The sequence below is a fragment of the Mycetomoellerius zeteki genome, unplaced genomic scaffold, assembly GCF_001594055.1.
Source record: "Mycetomoellerius zeteki isolate Tzet28-1 unplaced genomic scaffold, Tzet1.0 scaffold135, whole genome shotgun sequence".
NCBI lineage: Eukaryota > Metazoa > Arthropoda > Insecta > Hymenoptera > Formicidae > Mycetomoellerius > Mycetomoellerius zeteki.
In genome coordinates, this window is record NW_017256287.1 from 3,565,877 (window position 1) to 3,581,740 (window position 15,864).

Below are 15,864 nucleotides of genomic sequence, written 5' to 3' on the forward strand. Positions count from 1 at the left end.
TAAATAAAATAGCAACTTAAACATTAAAGTTAAAAAATACGATAATAACTTATATCCAAAAAATACATTTGATTATTATCAATCGCTTTAATTACCTTGTAGACCAAAAAGAATACTCACCTAATAATTTTACTTTTGATATACAAAAACGAAAAAGCGCACGTATTTGGCTGTTGACAGCTGGACACAGATTATTGTATTAAGGTACAGTAATCTCTGTCTTTGTGCTACATTACGCAAACATAGACGTATCTATATAAATTTTGATTATTTGCATTTTGATATTTGCATTTGATCAATTTGCCCCTATACTCAAATAGCTCTACCTTACTGCATTTTCTTATTGGCAACTATTTTTACCAACATGAGAAAATACGGTATTAAAAAATTCTGAAAAAATTCTCAGAACTTTATGAGAAGAAAATAAACAATTTTTGTCTCTCGCTGTTTTGTTTTTGTAAAGTTGATAGTATTTGAATAAAAAATTATTGAAAACCAATATTCTGCGATTTTTAATTAATATCTTAACTATTGCGAAAATTGTAAAATGGTAGAGGACTTTTCGAGTTTAGTCCACTCTATCTACACTGCACACTCTATGGCAGAAGTCTTGCCAGACATCTTGTATAATAGTTATGGAAATCAAGTAACACGCTTTTCTTTTAATTCCGTATGTATATATAGAAGCATGTTCCACGAAAATCGATGTCAATCGTGTTTGATACCGCGTGCTATAAAATACAAAGTAAGAGGCTTTATAAATTTATTCTACTCGATCTGCAACATACAAGTGTATATGCGGGTACACGTATTTGACGATCAATAAAACGCTCTTTCAACAAGCGACTTTCAATCGAGTGCTATTTTGCAAGTTGTAACGTATTAACGCAACATAGCAGAAAGACGTGGAATAACCTTTTATTTACGATAGACAAGTTTGAACATGAAACCGTGCCGACACATCGAAAATATAGATACCTGTTTTTAATTCATATTCATACGCAAATTATATCTATATATTACAATGATGGCATGTAGATAAGTGTAAAATTTGTTGAAATAGTGGACTGTTTCCAATTATTAAAGAAATTTTATAAATTAATAACGAACTTTTTATTTTAGCATGTTTCTTCAATAATCTTTTGAGTTTGTTTCTCGTTTGGTTTTGAAATGTGATAATTAGCATAATGATAAAACAATATGTACTTCTAATTTTAATTTATTAAAATATTTATTAATTTTCTATTAATGTTTGTGAGCAATAAATTCGAGATTAGAACGATGAATTAACAATTATGATTAACATTTGCTTATGTGTCAAATTTAAATTTTGAAATTGAAAATCTCAGGCCAATTGATTTTTGTAAATCTAGTAGTTGAGTCTCGTTAAATGATTTTAGAAAATTAATATTCCTTTCCAAGTTGATTATAATATATAATTATATAACGAAAAAATAGAGATAATCTATGAGAGATAATCTATGATTCTCGCAATTTATATCTATTATTTTTTCGTTCGATCAACAAGATGAATACAGAAATTTTTTAAATCGCGGGTGATAAAAGAACGCCAATCAAGAGAGTTATTCCCCCAATTTCGCATCGCGTGTTCGAGTATTTTTTGCCATCAAAATTCGAACAAACAACGACGAAAAGCATCAAGGACGCGTCTTCAAGGAGGCGAAACTCTCCTTTCGCGTATCACGTCCCTGATTCTTTTTCCTTATAATCCCGAAAATTCGATTTCGTTGCCGCCAGGTATTTTAACGAGACCGATATTCCGTGACGGCGGTGTGCCGAAAGGATGGCGGGTGACGAACGACGAGGTGGAAGCGGGTGTGTGTACGCGAATTCGGGACTAATCTGCCCAATTAAAAAGGACCCGGTGACCAGAACGGAGAGAAACGGCGGGTACGACAGGCACAGATTCGAGAATCCGCCGATGGTATTCGCTAATGAGTGCGATTCCTCTAGTCCTCTCGGTTCTTCTCTTACTTCGTTCTACTCTTGCCCTTCTCTTCAGGCTTTTTTCTCCCGCTCGCTTTTTCGGCTACGTGTCTAGGGCGGTCGCGATCATAGGGGTACTGGAAAACGTTAATTAAACACGCCACTTCCGAGCGCTTTGCGTAGAACGCAGGATCGTCGTTAATTGGACGGTCGGTTGAGACTTTCGGCGAGTTATCTCGTCGTGAAGCGTGAGAATATTGCGCAGAAAATAATTTCGACAAAACCGGCCGAGAGGATTTTCTTAAGCTCATTGCTAAAATATTTACGGGATTTATGAAACGAGTTTTTAATAACCAAGGATTTAATCCTTTACTAAGCACTACTCTCTCTTGTGTCGACCTCTTTCAGATAAAAATATAAAAATTTTGAAGCTTAACATAGAAATCTTCTCTTTATATTTATTATTAATGATAAAACTGAAAAGTTAATTTATCTAATTCGTTTAATACTAAATATAATTACGTACATTAAATAATGTTAAATTATACTAAATATATTTATGTACATTAAATTATTTTATATAAATTTATATAAAGTAAAATATTTAATTTAAAGATCGATTGAATTATTGGTGGCTGTTATCCGATTTCGACACGCACATTAAATTAAATTTTATTAATAAAGTATCGCGACATTTATGAAATAAATACACCTTATTATCGGAGATGCAAATTGTCCAATTTGTTTAAGCGAGCGAATTCTCCGGAATAAACATGATCATTTTCTCTCTTTCCATGCGGAATCAATCTTGTTAATAAAGAACTTGTTAATTAGAGGACGCACACGACGAAAATGTCAAACTGTTTGAAAAAGCGTTGGATAGGTCCTCTGTCAAACAGCATTATGTCGACGTAGTAAGTCCCGCATCGCGAGTGCTTCATTTCGTCGTTACCTTATTTTATCCTGCCGAGCACACCTGCACTGCCTTCCTTTTCCTTCTCTTCCTCCATCCATTCTGCCGGTTGAGAGGCTCTCGTTGCATCGCAAATGTATGCAGGTCGTACACGACCTAGCCTAAGAAGCGTATTTCTGGTTCCGCACATTCAACGGCCCCGAGAGATGTCGGATTATGTATCCGATGGTCGTTTTAACAAATGAGAATACGGTGATCCGCATCGTCAGAGGGCATATCGGCAGAGTTTCTATAACTTGGGCCAATCGAAGGATCTAGTTTTCAAACAGGATTAACTATAATAGCGATTCAACGGATTCTCATTGTGATTTCTGCGTAATTATTTTAGATTTATTAATTTTATTGAATTACTGCATTTTATAATATCCTTATTCCATTGAAATTATCGATTGATCGAATGCGAAATATTAAAGCCATGGCACATAGAAAAACTTAAGACGTAAGACTTAAGCCTATTCTACAATGTGCTTTTTGTTTTCTGTTTTTTGCTTTTTGCTATTTTTTACATCTTGTCTTTTTGCTTCTTGTCCGATTTTTTGTTTTATGTCATCCGAGATAAAAGTTAACGAACTTCGGAAGAAACGGGACACACATAGCCAGAAATAAAATTGTCGATAAAACAGTCGCAGAAGGGGAAAAAGCAAGAGGTAGAAAGCAAGAAACAGGAAACAAAGAGCATATTGTAGAATAAGCTTTAATTAGTAAGGAAATCAACATGGTCTTATGATCTTTACCATGATTGGTCAATTCGCTTACTATACTTAAATCTTACGTCTTAAGTTTTTCTATGTGCCATGATCTTTAAGGCTGGTATTCATAGTCAGATCTTATATTCAAGACCGTCTTAATACAATCCTAAGAAGTCACGAACCAATCGGAGGGCCATATTAGCGTTTTAAGACAATCTTGAAATAAGAACGGACTATGAATATCGCCCTAAGATGATTGACGGATAGAATGCAAATTCCTGCTACAGATAGCACTAATATAATTGAACAATCGTATTTCGAATACCGAGCTGAGAATAAGGAGTTAGTTAATTAGCTTTAAGTACTTGACGAGACAACATGTTTCATGATAAATTATCAGAAGTATATCTATATATTATAATTGATCGTCGAAAAGTTAACCAATTCTCATATTACTCAAAAAACAAGAAGTTTCAGTTAACCACAAATACGATGGTTAAATTTGATCCTTCTACCTGGAATCATCGGTAATAAGCAATTATTTATATACACTATTAGATATCAAAGGAGCAATCCTCAATCCTTTGAATTAAATAGCATTTTGTGTGTGTTATCTTTAACTTTCAAGTGTTCCAAAATGTAAATTAATTCGTTTCTGTAGTTAATATCAAAGTAAACGTCGGCCATAACGTATTTAGTAAATAATAAAGTAAATTTGAGTCAAATTTAATATATTTTCTTGAATTATATTGTTTATCTCCATTGTTATAGTCAAAATAACTCAAATTGAGTATAATTTGATGTTTGTTATGAATTTAATAGGGTGTGTATATTGAACTAAAACAAAACGAACACCGCAGAGGCATATCGAATGGAATCGAATCAAACAGAATCGGAGTAAGGCCTTATCGCTTTGCGAAGGTATTCAAGATCAATAAAATTTACAATTTAGAGCTAACTTCGGACACTTAATTCAAGAAAGAGCCTCCGCAAGCTGCATGCAAAAAATGCCCGTTTTCGGTACCTCGATTTTTGAAACTTTTATTATGCCAAATAGTTACATATAATGACCTAATAACTCCTGCAAAATTTCAAGATGAGCATACAGCCCGTTCAGGAAATAGAGGGGGTTAAAGTTGACCATGTCCAATAACAAAATATATCAATTCAACATTTGAATTCGAACAATAACGTCTAAAGCAAAGTCAACATAAATTACTATTTTAAGATTTTTTGCTGCTGATTATAAATATGAATTCAGATTTACAAAATTCAAAATGGCGGATCCAATATGGCGGACAATTTTTTTAAAATTCATTGGATCTACTTGAAACTTGTTATTCGGGGGTTTTTGGGGTCGCTGATTACGAATTTGAAGTCAATTTTAATAAATTACAAATGACGGATCCAATACATCCAATACAGGCAAAAAGTAATAAATAATCCATTAAAGAAAAAGTCAAGATGTAATAATCCAATCAACAAGGGTGACATGTAATAATTCAACCAACAAAAACTAAATGTAATAATCCAACCATTAAAGCCGAGATGTAGTTGTCCAACCAATAAAGAAAAGAGGCAGTTATCCAACCAATGAAGGCAAGATGTAAGAATCCAACCACTAAACGCAAGATCTTATACATAGTCTTTAGTTTTCTGTTTGTATTGGTTGCGGCTTTTCTTTAGGTATAGTAATAGAGACGTCGCAGATACCAGGATTAGGCGTACTTATTTCATGGTATTGTCCATATCCAAGATACCAAATAATAGTCATGATGTGACTACAGCATCCTACTGTTCTAGCACCACTCTCACAGGTACAAAAATATTCTTTTATTGAATTTCGACCTGTTAAGGCTTTGTCAAAAAGAACAAAGATGTGGTGGTGCTTTCCACCTCGGTATCGCGATTTCATGTCGGCTTTTATTAAGATAGGATCTTGGATTGTTATGTTAAAATCGGTGTATCTAATAGCAGCTGTTCTGTGCCTTGCATCTGGTTGAAACTTCGAAACCAGAAATATTCCTTCATTCTGGTGTTCTGCATAGTAGGAAATTGCGTTTTGAATTTGATAAGGTCCTAGACTTATACTATACAAATCTTCAAGTGTTAGATGTGGGAAGCAAAGCTGTTGTTCGAATTCAAATGTTGAATTGATATATTTTGTTATTGGACATGGTCAACTTTAACCCCCTCTATTTCCTGAACGGGCTGTATGCTCATCTTGAAATTTTGCAGGAGTTATTGGGTCATTATATGTAACTATTTGGCATAATAAAAGTTTCAAAAATCGAGGTACCGAAAACGGGCATTTTTTGCGGAGGCTCTTTGGGTCCAAAGTTGATATACGTAAACACACGAAGCTTTAGCATATCGATAAGTTAGGTGTATCGTGTTTATATCCTATCTTGGGATAATACAATTACACGTTTGTTTACTAATTGTAAAGTGAAATCTTTAATTCTAATTTAATCGCTTCCGATATTTAGGAATTTCTTCTTGTCTTACCCTAACATACCGAACGTGTATCCCATTCCAAGAGGCTTTCGTGTACCTTCGGGCCGCGGCGGCGGTGCCCCTTTGAGACATTTGTCTGTTCGTGTTCTTTCACGTGTCTGGCACTCTCCTCCTTTCTCTCACGCGAAGTTACTGGTCAATATATATACGGGGGTTTGGTCACCGAAGTTGTGACTACCTGCCGTCGCCTCTAATTGGCACGATTTATGTCCGTCGTGGATCGTGCATCTCTCGCCTCGCGCTCGCGGCCAGCCATAGACTCTTCGCCTGTCGAAATTTCCATCGATTCGTGCGAATCGGTGTCTCTTTTTCAAGACAAGACATCGCGACCACCTGTTGCGGGGCTTTTACAGGTAGACTACGTACGTGCTGATTCACGCGTAATTTCGTTCGACGCAATATCGTTCGGAAGTTCAACGATAGCCGCAGAAAGTGTCTCGCATTCCTAAACAAAGGTTATCGGCGTGATACAGCAGTCAGGAGAATCGGTTCCGCGTTCCCTATAATGGAGATTATGTGTTTGCGTTACGAGGTGGTGATTGACACGATCGGAAAATAGTTTCGCGATCGGTCGTGCGTAAATCTCGTTCGCGTGTACGTACGCTTTATCGCCATGATCGGTTATACGGCAAACAAACCATTATCATCGTCGTCATTGCTAACGGTATCGACGACGACGATGCAGCGTTCAACGGTGGTTCGGGTTCTATTAATAACGCGAATTAACGGATTAATTGACGGAAATTCGTTACTACGGAGCCGTGTATCGCGTGTCGGTAGCAAGCATGCTTAATAAATACGAAGGGAGATCGGCTTTAATACGGACCGACCAGTTTGAAGCGGAGAAGCGGTAGCGATCGCGCAACAGCAGTTACGAGCAGCAGGTGCGTCTCCCACTCCGACCTAATCCACATGAGCGGAATGCAGCCGAATTAAAGCCCCGGTCAAGTCTTCTTGTTGCGATTGTCGTCGCCACCGACGTAATTAAACGTTCACGTCACGCGCATCGAAACCACGGGTTTCATTTCACGCGCCTTTCTCTTCTTCGTCGCGAGAGCTCCGATGAACGCCAGTAAATATGCTAGATTATAAAGGAGAGTAACGATCGGACGAGTACGTTATTGGGTGAAAAGTGATCGTTACTTCGCGCGCGATGGCTGGACGGAACACATCCGTGCTCTAGCGTCTGCTTTGATTAACGCTAAGATTAATGAAGTATATGACGGTGAGAAATGAACGTTAACGCTTCGTACACGTAATGGTCAATCCCGCACGATTATTGGCGAGTTATCTATGGGAATGTCGAATGATCGAGTTGCTGAGCATCGTGTATCTCTGGTAGTATAGACGTGAAGAGAACTACATGATGGACACTATATGATTGGTCTTGTTTCACGATCCCACCCTTATCCTGGGCCAATTATCCCCTTTTTTTTTAAGGGAGTGGTATCCTTTTTTGCGACAATCTTCGCCGTACTTGTATACACTCCTCCTCCCATACCCGAGAGCGACTTTCGCATCGGGACAGCAGCGTTCTGCCGCCGCATTTCCGGCCGACCTTAATCGTGCATGCGTGACGAGTGCCACGCGAAGGACTTAAGGACCTTAGCTGGCATCGCGTGACTTTCGGGGTGGTGCATAGGTAATTTATTCCCGCCGGGGACTCTGTCCCGAGGTTCCGTGACGTGTCTCCGACTTTTTTCCCCCCCCATAATTCGTTGCGCGCGGATGAACGACCGTCGCGAAAAGGGTTAGCGAAGACCGGGGGATCATCATGCTTCTGCGGGCACTCGAATACATAAGGTGCGTGGCGCCATGGGAATGAGTTAATTACTTCATACGCAACGCGGGTAGTGGCCGGTAATTATTTCATGTAGCAGATGCCCGTAAGCAGACGTTGAATGTTCGAGCGACATCGATAAATTAGATTCGTATGTACATCACAGCATTTTTAATAAAGTTAATAGTGGTTACTTTGATGTTGATTGAAAATGCTAGAAATATTATAATAATAATTGTGCATGTAAAAAAAACAATATTTCTTAAAATGTGTTTTATTATATTTTTAATTGTATATCACCATACCAAGAGTTATTACATTTATAATAATAATAATTTATTTTGACATTTAAGTAATACATTATATTTGATTTTATATTTGATTTATTTATCACATTAAAACAATTTTTGTAATTATTAATTACAATTAATTAATTTTTTCTTTCTATAATTTCTTCAGCTAAAAAAAATATATAATATGATATCACAGCAATTAACTCAATTATATCAAGTAAAGAATTAATTTACCGAAAATATTATTTATAATTTACGTTTAAATATACAATCATTATTTAAAAAAGTTTAATAGATTTTTTTGTTGATTTAATTAATTTGTTCTAATATTACCGTTTCATAATTGTAATAAAGAGAGAAAGAAGATTGAAATTTTCGTTAATCTTGCAGCTTTATTAAGTAATTAAATGGAAGAATATTACGAAATATAAGTGTGGCTATATATACAAGGTATGAATTATTGTTAAATGCATTGGTTGAAAAAAGATGTGGAAATCTATACATTTTTATATCTGAACGAAGATCATGAAGGAAGATCGAAGTAACAAAATTTAAAATGGCCTGGTTAATTTTCTATCTTGTGTAACAACGGCTATTTTTAATCAGGATTTTGTCTCTTGATGACATCTTATTTACATCCGCTCCTCGTTAAGAAGAGTTACAAGGCGTAGATTTTATAATGTTTTTCGATTTTATACATACGATGTTTGAGTCTTTTATAGTTTAATGAGTATATCTAAACATTAAACCATATCTAAATAATAAATATCTATTGCAGATATTTATCAGAATGTGAAAATTGTATGAAAATATTTTTTTCTACATTTTTTAAGGTATTCTTTTATAAAATATTTATCTAGATTTTAGATAAAATTTTTATGGGAGTCCTCTAAAATTATTTAAAGTTATATAATAAACATTTTTTCATAATTAATAACTTTTTACAAAAGAAGAAAAAGCAAAATCAAAAACTCAGGGTAAAATAAGAAATTGTGTTGATATATAATTAAAAAAAAGTTATTTTTTAAATATTTCTAAAAATAGTATTCGAGAAAATAACGTTTCTTGAGCTTTCGGGTATTATCCTCAAAGATACCTACTACAGAAGGTTTACGGGTTATCACCGTGTTTTTATCCATTGCCATTAGGCAAACTTTCTGGTATCTTTGAAGTATTCGAGAAAATAGTTTCTCCAATCATCATCAGATAGCAGCAGTCATCAGTCAGTATAATAGTACCATACGTGACCATGCGAGGTCTCTTTCGTCATCTCTTATTGGAGTTCCTATCTGTATTGGGACTCTACTGTCACTGCTTTCGTTTATAAGTCTGTTCGCGTTGTTTGCACTTTTTGCACTCATTCGCTTTCTCTCTCCACTGCCCGAATATATATTTATCTCATTTTTAATTTTTTGGGGGGATTTTAAGCAACGCAAACAGACCTCGTGTTTCCACAATCTAAAAAATAAAATTTAATAGTTACATGTAATAATTATTGTGCAAGCATTAAATATTAGTTGAACGTAATCGGTTTTTACTTTTAGTCTAATATTCCAATTAGTCTAATATATTAGGCCGGAATCAGACTACGCATTGAAGATTGAGATCGAAGATTGAAGATTAAAATTTGACCAGTGAGGACAAAGGAATTTTAGCTCCTATTGTTTTGATTGGTCAAATTTCAATCTTTCAATCTTCAATCTCAATATTCAATGCGTAGTCTGATTCCGGCCTTATACAAAAGCTCCATTTTTATTGAATTCCTATGTCGAACAAGTTCGATCGTTCTGTTCGTTGAATATAGAAGCGTTCAAGTTGACAAAGCCTGCTTGCGCCGAACAAATGGACATGAGGCCTGTTCTTTTTAGCTAAAGTTCTTGCACGGTTCATCTTTTCTCTTTTTTTCTCCAACGTGGAGAGAAAAAGGAAAAAAAGATGGACCGTGCAAGAACTTTAGCTAAAAAGAACAGATTTATGATTGGTTACTTATAGACCCAACCAATCATTCAATCGCTCATCGTACAGGCTTGCAGCTTTGTCCGGTTTTAACGCGCCCTATGATTGGTCCTCAGATCCGTTAATTTTGAAAATAGCAACTCTGGTTCCACTTCCGGGTATGTCGAACAAAGCGTTTTATCGATTTTGTATCATTCGGCGTCCCGCGTCGGTCAGTTTCGGTTAACCTTGTTACATTCGCACTCGTGTATTTATCATTTATTTTATACTTAGTAGAGTGCGTTTGTAAGGATTCTAAACACGAGGGATGAAAATCGAAGACATTTCCTGGAATGACGAATGTCGGCAGTATTCATTGATATAATAGTCTTTTTTCTGTAACAATAGAGACATCGTTATGTGTCGTTACGTAGAGAATTACAGGTAAATATTAGGTATATCTCCGTTGCAAAGCGATACTAAGTCGTAATTTATAATCTAACCGCAGACGAAATCGCTAGCTTTTCTGATCGAGCACTTTGATGTTCTTGTAATAACTCTTCGAGATTTTTGATCCGATCGTGCGAATAATCCTTGGTATTATTATATCTGTTTCAGTGGAGGAAAGTTCATCACCGTTGGCGACAGAATTAGATTGCCAGATGATGTAACAATGGGGTACATCATCGAGTATCTTCTGAAAAAACAGCTCACTGTGGTGGAACAATTCCACTCACACTTGGAGCCGATGAAGTTCCTAAGCAAGGATACTTTCCACGAACAGGTAATTTCAATATTTTTTCTTTTTCTAAATTCTATTTTGAATAAGAGAATTTTATGTAGTCTATTTTAGAGGTTATTTTGGAAAGGATTTTTCTCATTAAAATATTTGATTTTTCTCGTATTTTTTTTAGTATGCTTTAATTAAACATTTGGTAATTATGTGATGGAATTTGATTTTATGATCTCTATTTAGGTGATGTTGAGACGCATTACAGTAGATAATTGTTGCTGATTGTCAGTGTAATTAATTTTTTTTTCTTGATATGCTCAATCAAATTTCTGAACTTCATTAGAAGTACAATTTAATGGATCTGAAAAGTGTTATCATTTTTTTTATATTAATAAAATGGCATGCTAACTTTGTGATTTTAGCATAGCACTTCTCTAAAGTACAAAAAAAAGAAAAATATTTCCATTTTTGGGGCTACAGTTCCCGTTATAATATCCTGTAATAAATGTGGCACGCGTGTGCTGGAACGTAAAGTTAGCACAGCATTTTTTTAATTTTTGACTTGGTATTAAAAATGCAAAACGTTTTTTTAATTTTGGTCAGGACCGGTAGAACTAAAAAAAAAATGCTACCGGAACTGTCACTGTTTTTTAAAAATATTGTTTTAGTAAGACGCCGTGCTAATTTCACAAACTTTAATGATATTCGAATATCTATCATAATTTATTCATCTGCAGAATGATTTGTTGCTATAATTCAAAATAGAAATAATCAATGTTAATGTCGTAATAAATAGCATGATGATAAATAATGATACGATAATAGGATGATTTGAAGCCCACGGATCAGACCACCCGGAGTACTATCTGTTTTATTTCACGAAACATATTAATAGTCATTATTTAATCATACGGTTTCCGTTTAGTATTAGTTCGCACGCTAAAAATATATCATTTGTCAATTTTTTTTATCGATAAGTGTCAATTAAATTGGGCCATGTACGCTACCCTTCAATGATTCACAGGGTCGTACGGTAGCCCTGACTTATCGGCTTGATTTACTCGCAGGGTCGATAACGCGCGCACTTTGGAAAACGCACAATATAGAATCTATATTCATATATACTGCTAATGTGTCCCTTTCCGTGCGTTTTCCAAAGTGCGCGCGTTATCGACCCTGTGAGTAAATCAAGCCAATAAATGAGGGCTACTGGACGACCCTGCAAATCATTGATAGGCAGTGTACATTACGTTCTCCTTTATGTGGCACGCATGTATATGTAGCATGATGAAATAGTAGGGGAATAATAGAAGAAATCGGAGAGGGAGAGAGGAAGAGGGAGAGAGAAAGAGAAGACATTTATTGATATTTTTTAAAATTCGATAAAAATTTTCATTGAAATTAAATCATTTTATTCAGAATCAAAGTCTCGTTTTTAAACTTATATTTGATATATTGGAAATTATTTTTGTTTTTTAAACTAGCGATTTTTTACAATAAATTATTTATGAATTATTAGCTAATTGTAATATAATACATGTGTAAAGATCAAGTTACAACGTGCAAGTGATTGTATGATCAGCGTAAAGCAAAGTGCTGATACAAAAAATATTCTTTTTCATCACCAGTATATTACTGGTATCAGATTTCGCAGAAACTAGTATACACATATGTATATATGATACATCAAATAAACGATGTCTCTTTTAACATCGTTATCAGTGACGTTACATGGTTTCTAATACAATTTTTTCTGCTGAAAAAAAAAGCTTTTGTGACTTTTATTGAATCAAACTATTCTTTTGTGTGTTGTCCAGGTTTCTTTTAGTTATTCTAAGGGACCGAGAGATGAATGGAATATCCTAAAGATTGATGGTTTCGATATGAAGGATGATCCAAAGAGGTAATACTGTCTTGAATTTTATTTTACTTCCATGTATTTTAACTCTTTTGAACATGAATATTGCCATTCTTGGTGTTTAATTGATTCATACTATTAATTTTCTAATATAGTTTATACAAAATACATACATTTAAAATTTATGACAAATTCTATCCACATTATAATTTTTTGTTTCTTTTTGAACTCTCTGCGAGCTCTTCTGTGATGTAATGTTGCATCAAAGTTTCAATTGCGTCTATAATTATTAACTTTACGTAGAGTGTTCGTATAGAATACCAGACAAATAAGAAAACTTGTTGAAAGAGATAACTGAATTAAAATATTTTCGCCGTCTCTACAAGGAAATCTTATAATACCGCAAATAAATATTGCAATATTTATTTTTTTAACTTTGCGTTGTCCCGTTGGAAAAAATTATATCATTATAGATTTACGCAATTGTGATTCTGCTTAATCTTATTGAATTTCGATTCAATCAAATTTCGATCAAATTGGCTGAAATTTTGATGTTTTTTCACGCTCATCAAAAGTGTCAATGAACACAATTCATAAAAAGGCTTTTTTGGCATTTTTAGGCTTTCACGGGTATTATCTTCAAAGATATTCAGAAAGTTTGCGGATTATCGCCGTGTTTTTATCCATTGCTAATGCCAACGTTTCGTGAACCTTGCCGTTCACTTCATCAAAGCGAGGAGTGCACTGATACTCAACTCATGAAAATAAATAGTTTTTTTAATTACAGTTAGTATTTAAAGTCTGAATTGTTCATCATTTTAACATTGTTTTTGCAAGAAACATGTAGTATTTTGAAAAAATAATACATGTATTAACTATTAACATAATATATATATATATTTTTTCCTTTGTATTGCACTTATTATAAGCAAATTTTCATACTATCAAAGGCTAAAATATATATTAAACAAGTTTTATTTTTTAATTTCGGATAACTTCAACTTAAAAGTTCATTTTCGTAAATTGTACCTATGACAGCTTTCAATTAGCATGAATAGAATTACAACATTAAAATTTTATTCAATTTGTCCGAAATTCAATTTTGATTCAAAGTTTGAATATGATCCTTTATTAATCGAAATAGAGTGTAAAAAAAAAATTGAAGCATTTTAATTTTAGTTTTTCACATTTCTCTATTATATAAAATAAATTTGACAAAAATTAACAAAATTATTAAATACACTATATATATATATATATATACACACACACACACACAGCACTTAGGATAAACTTTTACTCTAAATTACTTAATATCATTTACGAAATAAATATCTTTTGAAATTCGCGAAACCAAGTTTACTCTACTTACAAATAATGGGGTTAAATTAATTCGCTTTCCTTGTCGGTTTCTTTTAAATAATTCTATGTTTACGCGCGAGAGTAAATGATCGTTTTGCAATAATGGTGCATCTCAAATGTAGACATCTGCAATTTGCATTCACGTTAATGTACGTGCACGAAATGCCTCATGTTTTCTGTGTAATTGGTACTGGTGAAAGACGGAAGGGAGATGAGTAATTATGAGGACAACATTACGGCGTGCTCTCGTAAATTTTAATTGACTTTATAATAATTGCGACTTTTTACAAGTTTTCTACATTACATTTTTATTAAAATTTTTCTTTTTGTCGCTTACAATTAGATTTATATCATTCAATATATTTTAAAAATACAAACACTTTTATATTTATAGTTGTATTTTAAAAGCTTGTAATAAAGTTGATAAGGTTTACATCCTCGTTAATCATATCTATGTTTCATTTTGTTTCAGATTCAAATCCATCCACTGTCATCTGTTTCCACATGTTCCTTATTGCCCGCACAGATGATGAAGATCGCATACAATGAATGAAGAACAAAATAGAAAAACACTGATCTCTCTCTCTCTCTCTGTTAGGGATAAAATGAGAAGAAAATGTAAATTCTCCTAAAGAGGACGAAGCAAAATTTATTTTCAATGACGGGAAAAACAGAAGATCGATGTACGGTAAGGAGCATAATTGAGTTAATAACAAGATATTTTCGAAAATTTGTTTATTTTTACATATAAGACGCGAAAAATTAATGAGTCCCACATGGAATGTTAGTATCTATGTTTAAATTTGTTAAAAACGTCATACATGGTCACAGAAAATGCTGAATAATTTTTTAATTTTTACACTAATAAGGTGTGAAAGAATTAATAACGAATTCTGTCCGGTACACTCGCGCATACAATTTACATTTTTACATTTATACATTAATGTAATAAATCATAAATGAATTGTAAGACGTTCATTAAAAGAACGAACAACAAGTACGAAATGAAATAATTTAAAATTTTCCTTTGCTTGAACGTAAAGTTTAGCGTGGAATGCATATGATTCCCGCGACATAGAACATTAGTACGAGTATCTATGTCTAAATTTGCTACAAAACGTTATGTATCATCAATATACTGAAATAATTTTTATATTACAAATAATTTCTTTTATTTCGTAATAAGGTGCCTTTAGATATGGCCAATGTCAAATTACGATACGCTAGATTATCAAATATTACACACATACAGACACATGACATGCATAATTATCTATGAATATAGACCTAGAATTTAGTGAATGTGTGCAAAGTTAGCTTATGTTGGCCAAATCGTCTGGAGGTACCTTTAATGAAAGATTTTTAACAGTATGCGGTATAAACATTGAATATGAAAGCTGAATTTTTTTCAGTGAACTGCCTTCTTAATTTTGTTTTGCCAATTTCCCCTTCTCTTGCAAAAGAGGAAGAAATTTTTTAAAGATATCTTGGATACCGCAGGATAGGATGAGATTCGATACATGTACATTGTATTTGATTGCTTATGTCACGAACCAAAGCTCTTTAATTTAAGATGTCCGTTTTTGGGTCAATATATTCAAATACTTTACCCGAAATTGGACAAGTTTATGCGATTTTACCAAAGAGGAAACTAATTTTATACTTTAGATAACGCGGATCACTTCTTGTGATATTTTTATAATTCGAATATTAATTTCAAAATCAATAAGATTCAATTTATAGTTTGTTTCATTATTCTGAGGAATTTTAGGATAGA

The 15,864-nt window shown here is 33.7% G+C and overlaps 1 protein-coding gene across 1 annotated transcript in view; it reads left to right on the forward strand.

Annotated features, from left to right (window-relative positions):
• fng (Fringe glycosyltransferase) overlaps nucleotides 1–14,857 on the forward strand; it is a 104,141-nt gene extending 89,284 nt beyond the window's left edge. The window contains exons 7-9 of the mRNA XM_018461937.1: nucleotides 10,753–10,918; nucleotides 12,685–12,770; nucleotides 14,560–14,857. Coding sequence (XP_018317439.1) covers nucleotides 10,753–10,918; nucleotides 12,685–12,770; nucleotides 14,560–14,617 — 310 coding nt within the window. The 3' untranslated portion in view covers nucleotides 14,618–14,857. The remainder of the gene's footprint in view (nucleotides 1–10,752; nucleotides 10,919–12,684; nucleotides 12,771–14,559) is intronic.
• Nucleotides 14,858–15,864: the final 1,007 nt, after the last annotated feature.